At 39.5% G+C, this 21,156-nt stretch overlaps 1 protein-coding gene across 3 annotated transcripts in view; it reads left to right on the top strand.

Annotated features, from left to right (window-relative positions):
* spg7 (SPG7 matrix AAA peptidase subunit, paraplegin) overlaps window positions 1-21,156 on the top strand; it is a 76,631-nt gene that overhangs the window by 22,596 nt on the left and 32,879 nt on the right. For 2 of the 3 annotated variants that reach the window (XM_072596083.1, XM_072596084.1), the window contains 9 exons: window positions 7,427-7,529; window positions 7,608-7,703; window positions 10,192-10,433; window positions 12,417-12,556; window positions 13,300-13,402; window positions 14,338-14,463; window positions 16,783-16,945; window positions 18,561-18,734; window positions 19,656-19,780. In XM_072596083.1, coding sequence (XP_072452184.1) covers window positions 7,427-7,529; window positions 7,608-7,703; window positions 10,192-10,433; window positions 12,417-12,556; window positions 13,300-13,402; window positions 14,338-14,463; window positions 16,783-16,945; window positions 18,561-18,734; window positions 19,656-19,780 — 1,272 coding nt within the window. Of the gene's footprint in view, window positions 1-7,426; window positions 7,530-7,594; window positions 7,704-10,191; window positions 10,434-12,416; window positions 12,557-13,299; window positions 13,403-14,337; window positions 14,464-16,782; window positions 16,946-18,560; window positions 18,735-19,655; window positions 19,781-21,156 lie in introns of all 3 variants that reach the window. The other variant, XM_072596085.1, reaches the window with a different exon arrangement.

The raw sequence follows: 21,156 nt of genomic DNA on the forward strand, positions 1-21,156 counted from the left end.
ACAGACTTCATCAGTAAGTGTGTCGAGGACTCTGTAGAATCTGAATAATCCTCAACCACAAAACACGAATGAACCAGAAGATCTACTCCCTACTGAAGTCCAATCTGAGGCATTCAAGTCAGGGGACCCAGACCTATACAGGAAATCCCGGTATGATCTTCACGAAGCCATCAGGGATGCCAAGAGACAATACCAGACTAGAGTCCCAGACTAACTACACAAACACATTTTTACTGTGGTAAGGCTTGTACAATATAACAGACTGCAAAGCGACATTGAGTAGAATTGCTGACAACAATTAATCTCTCCCCAGTGAGCTCAATGCATCTGCGCTTGTTTTGGACAGAAAGTCAGTGAAATGATGTCACCTACCCCACAGCAACCGCTGCACCTGTACCCACTTTCATTGCCACAGACAACAAATCGGTCTTTTCAAGGATGAACCAATGGAAAGCGACTAGCATGTTTGGAGTCCCTGACTGTGCATTCAGATCTGCCAGACCAGCTGGCCCTACACTCATCCCTGGAACACCTGAATAACAAGGAAACCTATGTCAGACTCCTATTTGTTGAATTTGCCTCCACTTTCAATGGAATAATTTCAAAACTCGTCTCCAAACTTCAAGACATAGGACCCCATGCACACATGCAGAACCTTGCCTTCCTGACCCGCAGGCTACAATCAATAAGGAGAGGCAACAACACCACCTCAATACTGATGCTCTGCAAGGCCACATACACAGTCCCTTGCTATCTCATGGCTGTGTAGCTAAATTCTGCTCTAACTCCATTTACAAATTTGCTGACACCACCGTGGTTGATCGGATCTCAAACAATTTTTTAGATTTAGATTAGATGATTTTACAGTGTGGAAACAACAGGTCCACACTGACCCTCCGAAGAGTAACCCACCCAGACCCATTCCCCAAATTTACCCCTTCACCTAACACTACAGGCAATTTAGCATGGCCAATTCACCTAACATTTTTGTACTGTGGGAGGAAACCGGAGCACCCAGAGGAAACCCACGCAAACACTGGGAGAAAGGCAACTGACTGCGTGGAGTTTGCACAGAGGCGGGAATTGAACCCAGGTCTTTGGCGTTGTGAGGCAGCAGTGCTAACCACTGTGCCACCAATGATGAGACAGAATCTTGGAAGGAGGTAGGCAGCTTAGTGGCATGGTGTAAAGAGAACAATGTCTCTCTCTGTCTCAATATTAGCAAAATAAAGAACCTGGTCAGCGACTTCAGGAAGCAAAGTAGAGGATACACCACTGTCTGTATCAATGGTGCAGAGGTGGAGGCTCAAGAGCTTCAAATTCCTAGGATTAAAGGTCATCAATGATCCATCCTGGTCCACCTTCATCAAAGCTACAGTCAAGAAAGCACACCAACGCCTCTACTTCCTCAGAAGGCTCAGGAAATTTGGCATGTCCATGATGACTGTACAATTTTTACAATGCACCATAGAAAGTATCTATCTTGATAGATCACAGTTGGTGTGGCAAGTGTTCTGCCCAAGACCACAAGAAGTTACCAGGAGTTGTGAATGTAGCCAGATCCATTATGAAAACTAGCCTTCCTTCCATTGATTCTGTATACTTTTCCTGCTGCCCTAGAAAAGCGCCTACATAATCAAAGACCCCTCCTACCTCTGTTATATTCTCTGTCACCCTTGTCCATTCGGACTTGTGAGAAATCAGGAGGGCACAAAGGCGACATGAGATAGCTTTGGCAAGTACAGTTAAGTAGAATCCAAAGGATTTTTACAAATACATTTATGGACAAAAGGGTAACTAGGCAGTGAATAGGGCCTCTCAAAGATCAACAAGGCGGTCTTTGTGTAGAGCCACAGAAAATGGGGCAAGGAACTAAACTAGTATTTTGCATCAGTATTTGCTGTGGAAAAGGACATGGAAGCTATAGACTATAGGGAAATAGATGGTGACATATTGAAAAATGTCCATATTACAGAGGAGGAAGTGCTGGAGTCTTGAAATGCATAAAAGTGGATAAATCCCCAGGACCTGATCAGGTGTACCGTAGAACTCTGTGGGAAGCTAGAGAAATGATTGGGCCCCTTGCTGAGATATTTGTATCATCGATAATCTCAAGTGAGGTGCCAGAAGACTGGAGGTTGGCTAACATGGTGCCACTGTTTCAGGAAAAATGGTAAGGACAAGCCAGGGAACTATAGACCAGTGAGCCTGATATTGATGGTGGGCAAGTTGTTGGTGGAAATCCTGAGGGATAGGATGTACATGTATTTGGAAAGGCAAGGATTGATTAGGGAGAGTCAACATGGAAATCATGTCTCATGAACGATTGAGTTTTTTTGAAGAAGTAACAAAGAGGATTGATGAGGGCAGAATGGTGGACGTGATCTATATGGACAAGGTTCCCCATGGCAGACTGGTTAGCAAGGTTAGATTTCACTGAATACAGGGAGAACTAGCCATTTGGATACAGAATTGGCTCAAAAGGTAGAAGACAGGGTGGTGGTGGTGGAGGGTTGTTTTTCAGACTGGAGGCCAGTGACAAGTAGAGTGCCACAAGGATCGGTGCTGTGTCCACTACTTTTCATCATTTATATAAATGATTTGGATGTGAGCATAAGAGGAACAGTTAGTAAGTTTGCAGATGACACCAAAATTGGAGGCGCAGTGGACATTGAAGAAGGTTATCTCCGATTAGACTGGAATCTTGATCAGATGGGCCAATGGGTGAGAAGTGGCATGTGGAGTTTAATTTAGATAAATGCGGGAAAGCAAACCTGAGCAGAACTTATAGACTTAATGGTAAGATCCTTGGGACTGTTGCTGAATAAAGAGACCTTGGAGTGCAGGTTCAGAGCTCCTTGAAAGTGGAGTCACAGGTAGATAGATTAGATTAGTGAAGAAGGCGTTTGGTATGCTTTCCTTTATTGGTTAGAGTATTGAGTACTGGGTTTGGGAGGTCATGTTGCGGCTGTACAGGACATTGGTTAGGCCGCTGTTGGAATATTGCTTGAAATTCTGATCTCCTTCCTATCGGAAAGGTGTTGTGAAACTTGAAAGGGTTCAGAAACTATTTACAAGGATGTTTCCAAGGTTTGGAGGATTTGAGCTATAGAGAGAAGTTGAATCGGCTGGGGCTGTTTTCCTTGGATCATTGGAGGTTGAGGAGGTGACCTTTTATAGAGGCTTACAAAATCATGAGGGGCATGGATAGGATACATAGAAAGTCTTTTCCCTGGGATGGATGTTCATCATTTGTATAAATGCTTTAGATCACCTCGCCTTCTGAATGAGTACAAGCCAAACTATTCGCTATTTCCTTAAGAGAAAATCCTTCCATAGCCAGAATCAACCAAGTCAACCTTCTTTGGACTGTTCCCAAGGCCAGTATATAGAGTCCTAGAGATGTACAGCACGGAAACAGACCCTTGGGTCCAACTTGTTCATGCCGACCAGATATCCCAACCCAATCTAGTCCCACCTGCCAGCACCTGGCCCATATCCCTCCAAACCCTTCCTCGCAGCCAAAATCCCCCACACCAGGCAACATCTTGGTAAACCTTTTTTCTGTATCCTCTCCAAAGCATTCACATCCCTCTGGTACAGTGGTGACGAGAACTATATGCAATATTATGTGTAGCCTCACTAAAGTTCTATAAAGCTGCAGCATAACTTGTCTATCCTGATAATCAATGCCCCTTCCAATGCAGGAAAGCACACCATAGGCGATTTTACTACCTTATCTACCTGTGCTGCCACCTTTCAGTGATCTGTACACCCAAGGTCTCTCTGCTTATCAATATTCCTAAGGGTTCTGCCAGTCACTGTATAATTTCCATCTGTACCTGCATTACTTAGCATTTGTCTGGATTAAACTCAACATACTATTTTTCTGCCCATGCCTCTAACTGATCTATATCCTGCTGTATCCTCTGACAACTTCCCTTACTATCCGCAACTCTACCAATCTTTGTATCATCTACAAACTTACTAGTTAGACCAGCAACATTTTTCTGCAGATAATTTATGTAGATCACAAATAACAGAGATCCCAGCACTGATCCCTGTGGAACACCACTAGTTACAGTTCTCCATTCTGAAAAGTATCCTTCCATAGCCACCCTCTGTCCTATGACTGAGCCAGTTCTGTATCCATCTTGCCAGGTCACCTGATGATCTGTGACTTCATCTTTGTATTAGTCTGCCATGAGGGACCTTGTCAAAGGCTTTGCTGAAGTCCATGTGGACGGCATCAAGCACTTTTTCCTCAATTATCTTCGTCACCTCAGCAAAAAACTCAATCAAGTTAGTGAGGCACGACCTCCCCTAGACAAAACCATGCTGTTTAGGCTAATCAGTCCATTTGCTTATAAATGCTTATAGAGCTTGTCCCTGACCATTTTTTTTCCAATAATTTCCCAATCACTGATGTGTGAGGCTTACAGGCCTGTTATTTCCTGGATTATCCTTGTTACCCTTCCTAAACAATGGGACAACATTAGCTATTCTCCAGTCCTCTAGGACCTCACCTTTTGGCCAAGGAGGATACAAAGTTGTCCGTCTATGCTCCAGCAATTTGTTCTCTTGCCCCTCTCAATATTCTGCGATAGACCCTATCAGGACCCAGGGATTTATCTGTCTTTAATATTTTTTAATATGCAGAACACTCTCTTCCTTTTTAATAGCAATTTCGCTTAGAAATTTGACGCTTCCTTCCCTGAGATCACCCTCCACCAACTCATTCACTTTGAAAATTGATATGAAGTCTTTGTTTAAGACCTCCTCTGGCTCCACACGTACATTCCCTCCTTTGTCATTGAATGGGTCAATGTTTTCCCTGGCTATCCTCTTGCTTTTTACATATGTTTTAAAAGCCTTGGGATTCTACTTAATCCTGTTTGCTAATGACTTTTCATGACCCCTTTTTAGCCTTTTTCTAATTCCTTGCTGAAATTGTTTCCTAATATACTTCAAGGGCTTTATCAATTCCCATCCTCCTCAACCTTGTGTATGCTTCCTTTTTCTTTTCGATCAAGGTCATAACATCCCTGGTCATCCAAGATTCATGTAACTTGGCATACCTATCCTTAAATTTCACAGGCATGTGCAACTCCTGAACTCTTATCAACTGCCATCCGAGCACACTCTCTAGTTCTGCCTAATATTGTTGTAGTTCACCAGTTTAACATCTCCCCTGAGGACTGCTGTCCATGAGTAGTTTAAATCTCATGATATTATGGTCACTACACCGGAAAAGCTCCACCAATGAAACTTCATTCGCCTGCCCGGGTACATTTCCCAAAACAAGGTCCACTATACCCCTTTCCCTGGTTGGACTGATTAAATGCTGTGTCAGGAAACCCTCCTGTACAAATTCTGCTCTCTCCAAGCCCCTAGCACAAAGTGAGTCACGGTCAATAGAGGGGATGTCAAAATTATCCACCACAACAATTCTGCTGTTTTTACATTTTTCTAAAATCTGCCACATATTCTGTCCTTTATCTACCAATGGCTGTTGGGAGGCCTGTAATATGCCCCCAGCATTGTGATTTCAATTTTCCTATTCCTTAGTTCTAACTATACTGCCTTGCTGCTCAGGTCATCTGGTGTATCCTCCCTTGGTACAGATGTGAGAGACTCCTTTACCAGTAATGTAACTCCCCCACCCTTTTTACATTCCCTTCTATCACCCCTGAAACATGTAGATCCCGGTACAGTCAGGTGCTAGTCCTGTTCCTCCATCAGGAGAAAGTGAGGACTGCAGATGCTGGAGATCAGAGTCAAAGAGTGTGGTGCTGGAAAAGCACAGCTGGTCAGGCAGCATCTGTGGAGCAGGAGAGTTGACATGTCAGGCATAAGCTCTTCATCAGGAATGAGGCTTGGGGGTCAAGGGAGCTTAGAGATAAATGGGAGAGGGGTGGGGCTGGGGTAAGGTAGCTGGGAATGTGATAGGTAGGTAGGTGAAGGTGGGGTCAAAGTGATAGGTCGGAGAGGAGGGTGGAGGAGATAGGTGGGAAGGAAGATGGACAGGTAGGACCGATCAAGAGGGTGGGACTGAGTTGGAAGGTTGGGACTGGGATAAAGTGGGTGGAGGGGAAAATGGGGAAACTGGTGAAATCCACACTGATCCCATGTGGTTGAAGTGTCCCAAGACAGAAGTTGAGGTGTTCTACCTCCAGGAGTTGTGGTTAGGGTTTGGTGATGGAGGCAGTCCAGGACCTGCATGTCCTTGGTGGAGTGGGAGGGGGAGTTAGTGTTCAGCTACAGATGGGTTTGGTTGGTGTGGGTGTCCCAGAGATTTTTTTTTTGAAATGATCTGCAAGTTGGCGTCCTGTCTCACTCCTGATGAAGGACTTATGTCTGGAATGTCAACTCTCCTCCTTGGATGCTGCCTGACAGGCTGTGCTTTTCCAGCACCATGCTCTTCGACTCTGTCCCTCTTTCAGCTAAGTCTCCATAATCGCAACAATGTCCAGGATTCCTTTCACGCCCACTCCCAGAATACAAAACAAGCGATGTTTCAGCACTCTCTGGTTGGACGATCCTGCCCACCTCCCTGACTTTATCCTCGTTACTCTACATTTTACTGTAGCTCACCTAACCATCACATGCCTACACAGTAAGGGAGAATTTAGCATGGCCTAAATGTGTGTGTCCTATTCAATTCCTAAAATTGACCTAACATGTATAGCTTTGGACTGTGGAAAGAAGCCGGAGCACCCAGAGAAAACCCACACAGATATGGGGCGAATATGCAAACTCTTAATAGTCACCCAAGGCTAGAATCGAATCCTGTTCCCTGGCGCTATGAGGCAGCAGTGCCAGCCACTGTGCTGCCCTGCAATCTTGGTCATCTGTTCACAATTTATTATTAAGACACATTGTTTCTAAGTTTTAGCTAGAGTAATACAATCTGTCAGTATTATTTGTCCATCTGTTGAAGCATAAAGGAGAATATAAGGTGCATCATTTGCATTGGGAAAGTGATGGCCTAATGGTATTATTGCTAGACTATTAATCTGAAGACTCTGGTAATGTTCTGGGGACCTGGGTTTGAATCCCAAGATGGTGGAATTGCAATTCAATAAAAATATGAAGTAACGAATCTAATGATGGCCATGAAAGCTTTGTAAATTGTCGGGAAAGCCCATCTGGTTCATTAATGACCTGTAGTGAAGGAAACTGTGTCATCCTTACCTGGTCTGGCTTACCTGTGACTCCAGATCCAAAATGGAAGTTTTACTTTTATGAATTCGTGCCACTTTTACCAGCTCTTGGAGCTCAGATGCACTGTTTCCTGTAAAAGCAGTGTATTTTTGCCATGGGCAAAAATCCTGTCTACATTTTTGTATACACTCCAACAGGAATTACTTGAGCTGATAATTGAAAACTTCATTTGTTTTGAGTTTATTATTGCTTATTTTCACAGAGCTTGTTATTTCGTCCATTAAGCATTCAGTTCCAGGAATTTAATAGGACGCACATTTTTAGGCAATTGAAACAAAACCCAAAAAAGTTCTGCCAGTTAATAGGTGAGTGAGAAAGATGTTCAGACTCAATTTATGCATGCTGACATTGTTTTACTTGATTTAAAAAGTTTTGTTTCATAGGTGGCATATACCATTTCAGCACATCAAAACCACATCAAAATCAACATAAAAAACAGAATGAAGGATCCAAAGGGAAAAGCCCTGAAGAAGATGAAGGTAAATTAATCTCTGGTTTAATTAGGTGTTAGTAACATAAACTAAATCTCTAGCATGCTTAATCAAAAAGTGCAAGCAAAGCTGATCCCACATCAGAGGTGTAGAAGTGATGCAAAGGACAATGAGCAAAATGGGTTTTGAGAAGCATTTTTAGGAAATAATGGTTTGGGAGGGAAAAGTAAGTCTTGCTTTCATACTTTACCTTTCATGATACTAGGACATCCAAATGCGCTTTAGAGCAAACACAACACTTTCATTATTTATAATGTAGGATTACAGAGGTGTAAATTTCCAGACTGGTAGAACCTGGGCAGCTGAATTCTCTACTTCCATAGGTGGCATTAAGAGAGAGGGGTGGGCCAGAATCAGGTAGTATGTTTAAGGGAGAGGGTTTAACGAATATAGAGCTGAAAGTGATAGCAAAGGTAGTGTGCAAGGCACTTAAGAGAGAACAAGAATTTTTAGTCCAATAAATTATAAGGCTCTGAGTTAGAGTAGATTAGCAAGGGTAGAGGTGATGCATCTTTGGGATGATGAGCATCTTAAAAACTGAAGTAAATCAAAGACAAAAAGTCACCAGACTCAAAACATTAACTCTGCTTTCTTCCTGCGGATGCTGCCAGACCTGCTGAGTCTCTAGCAGTTTGTTTTTATATCAGAAAGGCTGATATGTTGCTATTGGAATTCAACTCATTGGAATTGAGAAGAATGAGAAGTGATCTCATCGAAGCATGTAGGATTCTTAAAGGATTGACAGAGTAAATGCTGAGAGAGTGTCCAGGACCAGAGAGCATAGTCTCAGAAGAAATGTGCATCAATTTAAAACTGAGATGGGGAGCAATTTCTTCTCCCCAATTTCAAGAGTCTTTGCAACTCCTTGTCTCACAGAACCGTGGAGACAGAGTCCTTGTATGTATTTAAGGCTGAGATAATTTCTTGATCGTTAGGAGTATCAAAAGTTGCAGGGAGAGGGCAGGAAAGTATACGTGAAGAATGTTGGATCAGCCATGATCCTGTTGAATGATGGAGCAGACTCTAGGAGCGGGATAGTCTCCTGTTCCGTTTCCTTATAGTCTTCATGGGTACAAGTTCTTTCCCAATCATTTGATTTGTTGGGCTTATTGCTTTTGTGTATGTATTAATCAGTAGTAACATCTGGATATCAAAAAATGAACAGTAAAATGTATAATTTATGGTAGAAAGTCATTCACGGCAGAAATTATGTTTGGGTGCTGCGATTTTGAGCGCTGGTCAGGTTACCCGGAGATGTGGAGCTTGGGATGAGAAAGAAAAGAGGAAGCTCCTCTCGCCTTTTTCATTATTGTAATTGCATAATTTTAACAAATTGCTCAAAACACTGTTTGGGTAAATACTTTAAATACCCACACTTTCAAGATTTTTAACATTGGGTCTTGTGCTTGATATTTTTTATAGCTTTTATTCTTTCAGAATGTCTCCATTAATGCATAGTTCATTATCGTCAATGTTTCTGTTGTCCATGGTTTTGAGACATATAACATTTTTATTTTTATCTGATTTTTCTCAATTGAAAGGAGGTGTATAAAGTTATTTTCAACATTCCAAATTGGTTGGACCCGAGGACTGAATCTAATATATCCTTGTTTAATTTGTGGCTTAATGTTTACATATTGAGTTGATCTCTCTCTCTCTCTCTCTCTCTCTCTGTGTCTCTCTCTCCTCTCTCTCTCTCTCTCTCTGTGTCTCTCGTCTCTCTCTCTCCTCTCTGTGTCTCTCTCTCTCTCTCTCTCTCTCTCTCTCTCTCTCTCTCTCTGTGTCTCTCTCTCTCTCTCTGTGTCTCTCTCTCTCTCTCTCTCTCTCTCTTCCTGTCTCTCTCTCTGTCTCTCTCTCTGTCTCTCTCTCTCTCTCTCTCTCTGTCTCTCTCTCTGTCTCTCTCTCTCTGTCTCTCTCTCTCTGTCTCTCTCTCTCTGTCTCCTGTCTCTCTCTCTCTCTCTCTCTCTCTCTCTCTCTCTCTCTTCTCTCTCTCTCTCTCTCTCTCTCTCTCTCTCTCTGTCTCTCTCTCTCTGTCTGTCTCTCTCTCTCTCTCTCTCTCTCTCGCATTAACAAGCAGTTTGTTTTAGTTCTTTCTTTCATGTTTGCCTTGCCTTGCCTTGCAGCACCTTGTTTAAATCGCTCAGGTTCTACAGCAAAAAGAGAAGTGCTTTCCTCACTAGCTATTGATAATTATATTTTCCTTCCACGTTTGCTCACTCAACTTATGTTTATACTTCATTCCTATATTATTGTCATCCCCTACTCATTCCTAACATAAAAACTGTACCTTTTGCATTCTTATGTCACCTTTTTAATTTCTTCTGTTTTCTGTGAAGTAAATAATATAATCAATATTTTGCTGGTACAGAAAGCTGTTGGTGATTTGAACTTGAGAATGGGAAACAAGTTTGTCTTTTATGTCGAACAAATTATTTTCCACTACATGATTATTTTGTCTCTTATTGCTTCCATACAGAAGAGAAAAAGCGGAGGGAGCGTGAAGATCAAATGTACAGGGAAAGGCTAAGAACACTATTTATAATCGCTGTTATTATGAGCTTGTTGAATTCCATTAAGAGCAGTGGAGGAAATATTTCATGGAATGATTTTGTTCAGGAGATGTTGGCAAAGGGAGAAGTGGCCAGGGTGCAGGTTGTACCAGAGAGTGATGTGGTAGAAATCTACCTTCATCCAGGAGCAGTCGTATTTGGTAGACCGGTAAGATGCTTGCCTTTTTTTTTAAGTCCATCTTTTTGGGCGTATTATGACATGCTTCCTTGGCTATTGCATCCTGAGGTGGGACTTAAACCTAAATCTTCAGCCTTGAGGTAGTGTCACTGTCATTATGCCACAATGCCCCTTAATAATAGACTGTGAGATAGCTAATGTTGTGTCTACTGACTTATAGATGCTTGCCTTGAGGGTGAAAAGTAAGTACAGGAGATGTTTGCTCAAGATGGTGAATATTTGAAATGCACTTTAAGTTTGCATGTCTAAATTGTTGCTCGCTACAACTGTTTGAACTGCTTTCATGTTAAGCTTAAAAGGTTGATGGTTTCCAATGTGCAAGTCTCATGCAGCCTCTGGATTACACAGGAATAATTTTACACAATTTGTTAAATTTGGTTTAAAACTATACAAGTTAATCCGAGCGTTAGGCTTTGGCAAATCGAGTGAGTTTGCTCTTTGATTATTGCTGACTGCATTAGATGTGTACGTTGGGAGTTTGTGTTTCCAGTCTTGCATTATGTGCAATTACACCTACTTTTATATTGGATTTGGTGGGATGCTCGAGCTACAAACCACAGCACAAATTATTAGGTGTACACTTTGCCATTGAAAAGACCTTATCTAATTTTAAGTGCATTGGAAGTAGTTTGTGTGTATTTCTAATGTTTGGATTTTTAAACTATCTACCTGAATTGTGACCAAAATCAAACTTTTTTTTTCTTAAAAGCACTGGCATTTCATCTGCAACTGAACTCCCAGATACTGCGCCTTTATTTTGTGTAACATCTGCGTGAGAATATTTTACTGTGTAGAAAGACTCAATATGGGACCGATTTCGTTGTTTAAATAATGAGATCCTTCCTTTTGCATAGGGTTATATGTTTGCAAGTCATTAGCAGTCTTTTGGCAAATAAAATTATTTATTGAGTTCAAGTAGAGCTTTGTAATTTAGTGTAGAATCACTCATATTAAAAATGTGAAATGGTTAATTGTTGTTACAATTGGAACTACAATCAGCCTTCCCTTTACCAGATTCACCAAATGATTGATAAATTGTACAGCCTTAGTTACATTTCCAGATTTGGGATCAAATTGTACCAACTATTTTCTTATATTAAGCATGGTGCACTGTTCATTTATAATAGTTGTCATGGTCACCTATAATTTTATTGGCATAGAAAGGAAATGGTGTTTTCACAACTTGAGTCTTGTGCTCACATCTTTGAAACTCAAGGCCAAGCTGATTTCCCCTCAAAGGGGCAGGATTAGGTGTGTGTTTCTCTCTTCCCCCACCAGAGCTGACTATTTTCCAATTTTTAAAAAATGTTCTGCAGTTTTAAAGAAACGGGCAGAAATTGTGACTGCTTTAGTTTATCTACACAATGAACCTGCTAATTAGTGAAACAACATTTTAAATTTCTTCTGACCTTATAATTTAAATTCTGCTGAACACCATTTTGAGCTGAAGAAATCAGTCGATCCTACTGCTCATCTATAACCGTCCTAGACACATTTTTGTGAAGTGTTATACGTAAGGAATTATGAAATGCCGAAAAAAAAATTTACTTAAGGATGCAAAATTATTTCCTCCCTGTGGTATTTTTACCAATTGACTTTGTTAAAATTGAAGGTATTTGTTGGTAAACTATTGAGATGTAGAAGATCTCTTAAAAACGTCTGATCTTGTCCTCACCTGACTTTCATTAGGGATCACTGTACGGTGATTAGGACTGGAACCTTAAACCTTGCATTTTACTGCACTTGGATTTGTGCCTATGTCCTACATCCCTTGTGTTCATCCTCAGGGAATCTATGATTTACTTAGCTGCAGTCTGTGGTTTTAACAGATAATTTAAAAAGGATAAAGCTATAGGAAATAATGTTGGGCAGGGATAGGAAAGAATTAGATCATGACTGGTTTATTTATACTTGACAATGGAATTCAATTGTGCTTTGAATTTTTTTTTGTAGCGGTTAGCTTTGATGTATCGCATGCAGGTAGCAAATATCGATAAGTTTGAAGAGAAACTCCGAGCTGTTGAGAATGAGCTTGGAATTGATGGAAAAGACAGGATCCCAGTTTCCTACAAGCGCACAGGTTTCTTTGGAAAGTAAGTTGTTGTTTTATTATTGGGCAGGTTATCACCGCTTCAGGAATAAAATATTAACACCCAGAATTTAAGGGGAAATACATTGGACCTTAGGAACCATAGGCCAACTAGAATGGTGGTCCTTATGTTGAAGTAATGGAACATGTATTTCAGAAGAATAAAAGGACAAATTTCAACTAAATCCTGCAATAGTATATGTCCAGCTCAAAAAATTGAATCTAAATCAATTTACAGATGGAAAAGTAATTTTTCTACTGGCAAGTTTTGGATTCAAATGCAACATGCTGAAAAGGGAATTAAAAGTCCATCTTTGACATCCGATCAATGAAAGTAATGAAAAATAGGTTCGAGATCTGACCCAATTCTATGTTCATAGTGGTGTCTTAATGTCAGTGATCTTGATATTGACTTATACTTTGAGATTCCACAAGGCTTTTGCAAGGTCAAGTTACACTGCATCATTTGCATACCAACTTGCACCTTAACAGGAAGAGGTGGAGAGGTTTTATGATTTAAGCTGAAAAGAATGGAGAAATATAATTTTTATGAAAACATGCAGGTAGATGTTATCCACAGAGCAACAAATCAAAAACAGTTCAATGCATTTTAAGGAAAATTTTAATATTCATTTACACTATGTATTTTTATTGAATATTCAGTTTTGCTCCTAATTACATTAGTTTCACATTTATTTTTAGATAAACGCTGCATAAACTATTTGTTCCAATTTTTGCATTTTTTAGTGCGCTGTATGCCCTTGGGATGGCTGCAGTGGGCGTGGCGATTCTTTGGTATATATTTCGGCTTGCAGGAATGGCTGGAAGAGAAGGTGGATTTAGTGCTTTTGTAAGTGACCTTAATGTATGTTCATTCTAGTCTCTTTTTGGTTATGTCTGTGCTTACCAGAAACCATTACACTTGTAAAATTAACACACATACTTCAAAAAAAATCTAGTTGGACCTGTGATTTTTAAAATTTATTTATTATTCTTCCACATTTTTCTTGGCGTATTAGTCATTACAGTGCTGCTTAATTATTAAGTAATTCAGTTATGCTATTGCTTTCTATGCATAATAACAAGATCAGTCATCTATTATCCTTGGATAAATATATTGAAAGTTTCTGTCACTCCAGAGGGGTGTGGGGAAGCTCCTCCTCGATATTTGATGTTCATCTGGGTTGCTGTATAAAGTAAATTTCATAGTCTTCGAAATACATCTTTTTGATTTTCTGTGTATTTCAAAACTTTTTGATTTCGGTCTTCCTCTAGTTGGAATGATGGCATAAATATTTGATTGAAATAGTTGCATATGTCACTGAATATTTTTCACGTCACACTAATACAGAGAGGGGCTGATTTATTAAGCTTTTTTAATACTTCAGAAGTTAATTCTGTGCAACTTGACCTTCAGCCGACCTTCAGCCAACCTTCACCCTATTCCAGCATACAATTTATGAGGAGATGATACTGTCTGCTTCCTTTTATTGTCAAAGATTTCAGTTTTATTTATGAAAATATTCAGGAATAAGATGTTTAACATTAAAAGATTTCTGGTTAAGAAAACTGATGCCAAAATTGTGTATAAAAGTTTTTTAAATACCCGATTGTCTATACCGAAAGGTTTGCTGTTCTGTATCACGAAGGAGATAAAATGTTTGTCAAGTTTATTAAAAAGGTGAAGTAGAAGCAGAAAAGAAAATGCATGTTAGTTTAACTTTTATAGAGTAGAACTACACTGTTTTTCTCCCTAATGATGCTTTTCTTTGATCAAATAATTAGAATCAGCTCAAAATGGCTCGTTTCACAATTGTGGATGGAAAGTCTGGAAAAGGTGTTACCTTTAAGGATGTTGCAGGGATGCATGAGGCCAAATTGGAAGTCAAGGAGTTTGTTGATTACTTAAAGGTTAGAAGTGTCTTTTTTTTATTTGTGAACAATACAATTGTTTTTGTGCTAATCTGTTTGGCAAATTTCAGAAATAAGCAAACCAAATTAGGCTGGTAGGATGCATTGTTGGTGTAATTTTCTGAATGGTGTAGTTGGAATTACACTTGGGTGCGCAATTCCCAGCAAGCTAATAACTGGTACAATGGATTTGCCACTGAGTAGAGATTAGGAGCTGACCTTTTAAATATTACAGCTGAGCTATTCTCTTCATGATTGTCCATAGGGTGTTACTAGTGGTTATGAAATATATCATCTGCTCCTGCCGCAAAGTAAGGAAACTGTGTAGAGCTGAAGAATATCGGAGAAAGGAAAGATCATATAAATGAACGGTTTCAATTGTTCAGCAGCAGATTGAGTTGAATTGTCTACAGATTTGATCAGTAGTAGTTTGAGAAATTTAAAAGTGAATCTAAATTGTGATGGGGATGATTTCTAAAAATATCCACTTATTGAGACACTTCTTACTGTAATGTTGGAAATGTATGACCCAATTTACTTCATTAGGCAATTGATGGCGGTTATACACACGCGCACCCTTATCGATCGATCTCATTTTCAGTTCTTCCAGCCATGGACGTAAGTAATGCTGTAGCAAAATAAACTAGAACAAAATATTTCTTTAGGGAGATTATTGCAGTGGGAGCCAAATCTTGAATGATGCTGGTAGCTAAACAGTACTATTTAGCATACACCACCATTCAGTTCAAATCCACTTTATAAAATTCAGTAATGTGATTAAAATATTTGTACTAGGTGATATGAATTTTTAAATAGGCATGTACTAACTCAAACTGGAACATGGGGTTTGCAATTCATTTGTTCTCTTTTAAGTCTACTAGATGGGAAATTAAGAATGTGTAGGTCTGAACTGATGAATCAAAAAAGTTTTGTATCTATCTATATATGATTGATTATTGATCAGGGGCAAAGGCTGTTGCATCGGAAGCTCAAGTTCCTTTCTTCGCTATGGCTGGATCAGAGTTTGTGGAAGTGATTGGAGGTGAGGGGGGACAAAAAGTTAATGTTCAAAATATAATAGACAAAATTGAATTTTGTTCATGAGAAATTAGTTGCATGGACATGATTAGGATAGACTATTAAATTAAACCAAAAAAAATTGCATGTAACTGCAATCTTACTGTTGCTTTTAAATCAAAACCTTTTTAATATTGTAGTTGTAAGGTGCTGCCTTATTCATAGTTACGTTTCCAATGTTTCCATAATGAGGAATGTGGCTGAATTAAGTCTCTAGGAAGAAAATAATTGCACATCTTCTGATCTATTTGTGAATGAGTTGAATGTTTAAAAAAAGACTGATATTTTATATCTGGAGAAAGTGAGGACTGCAGATGCTGGAGATAAGAGTTGAGAGTGTGGTGCTGGAAAAGCACAGCAGGTCAGGCAGCATCTGAGGAGCAGGAGGATTGACATTTCAAGCTAAGCCCTTCATCAGGTGGGGCTTGGGTGAAGGTAGCTGAGAACGCAATAGGTAGATGAAGGTGGGGGCGAAGGTGACAGGTTCGAGCGAAGGGTGGAGTGGATAGATGGCAAAGACAATGGACAGGTCAAGAGGGCAGTGCTGAGTTTGAGGCTTGGGACTATGCTTTTCCAGCACCACATTCTCGATTCTGATATTTTATACTCTTATGGTATATTTAAATAAATTATGGGTGGTTTGCCTTCATTCAGTACGTCATCTTAAAGTTCATTATGCTACTTGGTAATTATATCAAGGAAATATTCTTCTTCACTTTGTATATAATTGGATTTGGATTTGTATTTTTAATTAAAATTTCTTTCCATTATGATAGAAACCTATTTGCAAAATGCTGACTATTGTTCTGACCTTCATAAAGGTGTGTTTTTGTTTACCAGCAGTTGATGTGAGGAGATTTTGGTTTTGTTTTCTGAAGAGAATTTTTTTTTTAAACAAGTTATTCTTCAGCTGGTGGCCTGTATATATTCTAAAATGCTGTTATCTTCCTGCTTCAGACTCCACTCTGAGAAAGTAATAACGCATGCTTCTGCTTTGCACTTAGATCTCTGGTTCAGTCTACTTTGTTTCAACTTGACGATCCATTAGGGAGATTGGACACTATCTTAATATGAAGTTCCTTTAGTTCTTGTAATGAGGTCAAGTTTGTCATTTTATTTGTAATAAATTGCATTTACTTGCTAGATTTTATTGATAGAAAGGCATGCTTTGATTGTTTGATCAGAAACTAATGATCCATGAAATGGGTGGAAAAAAATCAATTAATAATTTTTAATTGCCAGAGTCCAGAACGTTACCTGCAACTTGGTGCCAAAGTTCCCAAGGGAGCTTTATTGCTTGGACCACCAGGGTGTGGAAAAACACTATTGGCAAAGGCTGTTGCATCGGAAGCTCAAGTTCCTTTCTTAGCTATGGCTGGATCAGAGTTTGTGGAAGTGATTGGAGGTGAGGGGGAAAAAAAGTTAATGTTCAAAATATAATAGACAAAATTGAATTTTGTTCATGAGAAATTAGTTGCATGGGCATGATTAGGATAGACTATTAAAATAAATTTTTAAAAAAGCCTACTGGTTTTGATTCACCATCCCTCACTTATTTCTATATGTGCCATGCTCCATGCTGGTCTGATTTTCTTCCCAGCAGCAAGATGGTGGTTACCATCAACATGTTGGGATTGACTTTCTGACTTTTGTGGAAATGTATTTCTTTCCAACAGACTTACTAGAAGTTGTGGAAGACATGAAATATTTCTAATGTTTGTAGAGTTTTGATATACTAACTAAGTACTTTAAATAATTTTGCCTATTTTATAATGATTATTATAATATAAAAATACTTGTTACTTAATCAAACATGAGTAGCATTTGCAAATCCATCTTGGCACATATACAACTCTGACTTGGGTCTTCTTTACTGCTTCTCTGTCATTGGGTCAAAATCTTGTAAATCCTAAATGACTAACATTGTTAATGTATCTGCACTACATGCATTACAATAGTTCAAAAGAATGCTAATCAATGCTTAAACAAGGGGAACTAGGCATGTACAGTATATGTCAACCTCACTAGTGAATTATACATTCTGAGAAAAGAAAATGAAGTTAAGTGGCTGATCGTAAACTTACTAAACTTTGCAATGTGTCCTTTTTGCACCACTCTGATTCTCTTGGCTGCAAAAACTAACATTGTGGTTTGTTGCTGTAGTAAGTATTTATAATGAAAGCAAGTAATTTCTTCTCGTCTACCATGATTTGTTCCTTGAAATAATTCCATCCGAAGCTATAAGTTTATAAAACTGTATACTGTGCAATTTAATAAGAATTCTTTTCTGTTTCCAGAACTTTAAAGTACTTTCAACTATGTTAGAAAAAAAAGCTTAAATTTTTTCCGAGGGGTTAAAGGACTCTATTTCCTGATGTTAGATCAAGGGGGCTTCTAATGAAAGTAAATATAAAATATTTTTACAGTAGCAATTACAATTCAACTTTTAGGAGTAGACAAAGTAATCAACAGCTTTATTAAATAAAAATGAAAAGCTCGTTGTGCCTTTCAGAAATTTCTCAAGTCACCTGAGTCAAGCTAATGTTTATTTCACCCTCTCCATGTCCCTCATAATCTCACAAACTTGTATCAGATCCTCCCTCAACCTTCTCTGCTCCAAAGAAAAGATCTCAAGTTTATCCAGCCTCTCTTCATAGCTGAAATGCTCCATCCCAGGCAACATCCTGCATTCTCTCCGTTGCAAACAGACCCTTCATATACTGTGGTGACCAAAACTGCACAGTGTGTTCCAGCTGTGGCCTAACCAAAGTTTTGTATAGCTCCAACATGACCTCCCTGCTCTTGTAATCTGAGTGTTTAGTTAGTTATACTTCGTGGGGGCTTTTTGATGCCATCTTGTAATAGCATTTCATGAAAAAAAACAAAAATTTTATATTTAAATTTGTTGTTTTTATCTGTGACCAGTGGCCATTTTCAGATAATTATAAGGCTTTACACTTTAAGCTGGCTTGTTTATTTTTTGTTTTTAGTAAAGTCTTGACTTGTATTTTCCATTGTAGGTCTTGGAGCTGCAAGAGTCCGGAGTTTGTTTAAGGAGGCCCGTGCCCGTGCCCCCTGCATTGTGTACATTGATGAAATTGATGCTGTGGGTAAAAAGCGTTCCACCAGCATGTCTGGGTTTGCTAATACAGAGGAGGAGCAAACATTGAATCAACTGTTAGTTGAAATGGATGGTGGGTATTCTACTGTGGTGCAGCTGAGGTACAAGCCCTTATGATATCATATAATTAATTATTTGTTTAACTGAAAGGGGGTGTTGCATTGTATTTTTAGAGATGTAGTGGACACTTGACCTTTTGAAGGCAGTATGTTTTGTTAACTAGTTAATAATTCTTGAATGATGAAGCTATTTAGCTACACAATTTTCTTTATTGTGCAGAATTCAAATTAAATCAAGTAATAATTGGGTTCAGTGTTTCCTTCAGTGTTCATATGGCAGTATTCAGATTCTGGAAAAATAGTACTTCAGTTCTTAATATGACATGTCGGACCTTATTAATACTGAAAATGCAACTGAAGTTGAGATTATTCATTAGACTTGAAAGGGTCAGCAAATTTTCAGTCTACAAATAGTGACAATAGTGAAATTTGAATGGGTGTCTTGATAACCAGGCTACAGCAAAACTTCTCTAAAGTTTTGTTTCAGTCAGTGGTTATTTGCCATATGGTGGATTTCAGCAATGAAGGCAGTACTACATTGGCCTGTTCATTATGGTATCCAATAAATGTTTAACAATCCATGGTGAGTGTAGCATATGTCATCTTATAGTGTGTAGTTGGTGTTTTTTGAGTACATAGCCTGAGTGTTGTAAGAGCAGGTTCAATACAAGTATCCTAAAAGGAATCAGATGGTTATGGAAAAAGGAAATATTGTGCAGGATTATTGAGCAAAAGCTGGAGATTGGCATTGAGGATGAAATGCTCATTTGGACAGTTGATATGGACATTGGGTTGAATGGACACTTCTTGAGTGGTAACACTTTTATGATATCTTTTAAAAGTGAAATATTGTGTACAATAGCACCATCAATCCCAAGTGGGATGCTATAACTTGCTTCGATGTCCTTTAATTTTAATCTTACTATTTTGAACAGGAATGGGTACAACTGATCATGTAATAGTTCTAGCGTCAACCAACCGTGCTGATATTTTGGACAATGCGTTAATGCGACCTGGACGGCTGGATCGACACATATTCATTGACTTCCCAACATTGCAGGTACCAATGGATAAGGGCAAAAGGTGAAAGTTTGGAATTTTTTTTTAAAACTTGAGGTGCAGTGAGTAACTCACCTCCTGACTCCCCAAAGCCTGCCCACCACTTACAAGGCACATCAAGAATTTGATGGAATGCTCCCCACTTGTCTGGATGAATGTAGCTTCAACAACACTCGAGGCTTGACACCATTCAGGACAGCACGACACTTAATTGGCACCATATCCATAAGCACTCACTTCCTCCACCACTAATGTTCAGTAGCAGCAGTGTGCATTGTCTAAAAGATGGACTACAGAAATTCGTCATTGATCCTAAGACAGCAGCTTCCAAACCCACAGCCACTTTTATCTAGAAGGACAAGGGATGGGAATATTGCCACCTGTAGGTTCCCCCGCAAGTCTCACACTATCTTGACTTGGAAATATATCACAATTCCTACATTGTGGCTAGGTCAAAATCCTGGAATTCTCTCTCAAACAGCACTGTGGACTGTGGGTCCACTTACACCATAGTGGACTGCAGCAGTTCAAGAAGACAGCTCACCACAACTTTCTCAAGGGCAGCTAGGGATGGGACAATAAATGCCGGACCCCCATGTCCCACAAGTGAATAAAGAAAACACGTAAATGATTTGGCTGTGGGCATGTTTCTGAAATTGCAAGTGTGCCTAGATGAGGGTTTTACAGATTGTAAACATAGTTTTAAAGAAATGTTATTACTCTTGTTTTCGTTTCTTTCCCCTTACTCCAATTTCAGATTTCCCTAACATTCCATACACATTCGTTTTTTTTTTAACTTGAAATAAACAACTTTTATTTTCACTTACAGAAAAGCTGCATTGCCTGCTAGGCCTGCATTTAATGCCCGACCTCACAATTTGCCCTTGGGAAGATGGTGATGAGCTGTCTTCTTGTTAGGAAGCGTTGTTGAGAAGGGGACTCCAGAACTTCTGACCCACAGCAATGATGGAATACCAATCATCTTCCAAGTCAGGATGGTGTATAGTTGAGCTGAGAATGTGTTGCTGGAAAAGTGCAGCGCGTCAGGCAGCATCCAAGCTCATGCCCGAAACGTCGATTCTCCTGCTCCTTGGATGCTGCCTGACCCGCTGCGCTTTTCCAGCAACACATTTTCATCTCTGATCTCCAGCATCTGCAGTCCTCACTTTCTCCTGGTGTATAGTTGAGGTAATGATGCTTTCAAATATCTCATGCCCCTGCCCTTCTAGGTAGTAGTGGTAATGTATTTGGAAGGTGCTGTTGGCAACGACTTTGTGCATTACTGCATTGTATCTTGTAGATGGTGCACATTGCTGCCACTGTGTGCCTAAGTTGGAGTGAATGAATGATAAAGGTGTAAGGTAGGGTACCAGTGAA

The sequence above is a fragment of the Chiloscyllium punctatum genome, chromosome 26 (genome assembly GCF_047496795.1).
Source record: "Chiloscyllium punctatum isolate Juve2018m chromosome 26, sChiPun1.3, whole genome shotgun sequence".
NCBI lineage: Eukaryota > Metazoa > Chordata > Chondrichthyes > Orectolobiformes > Hemiscylliidae > Chiloscyllium > Chiloscyllium punctatum.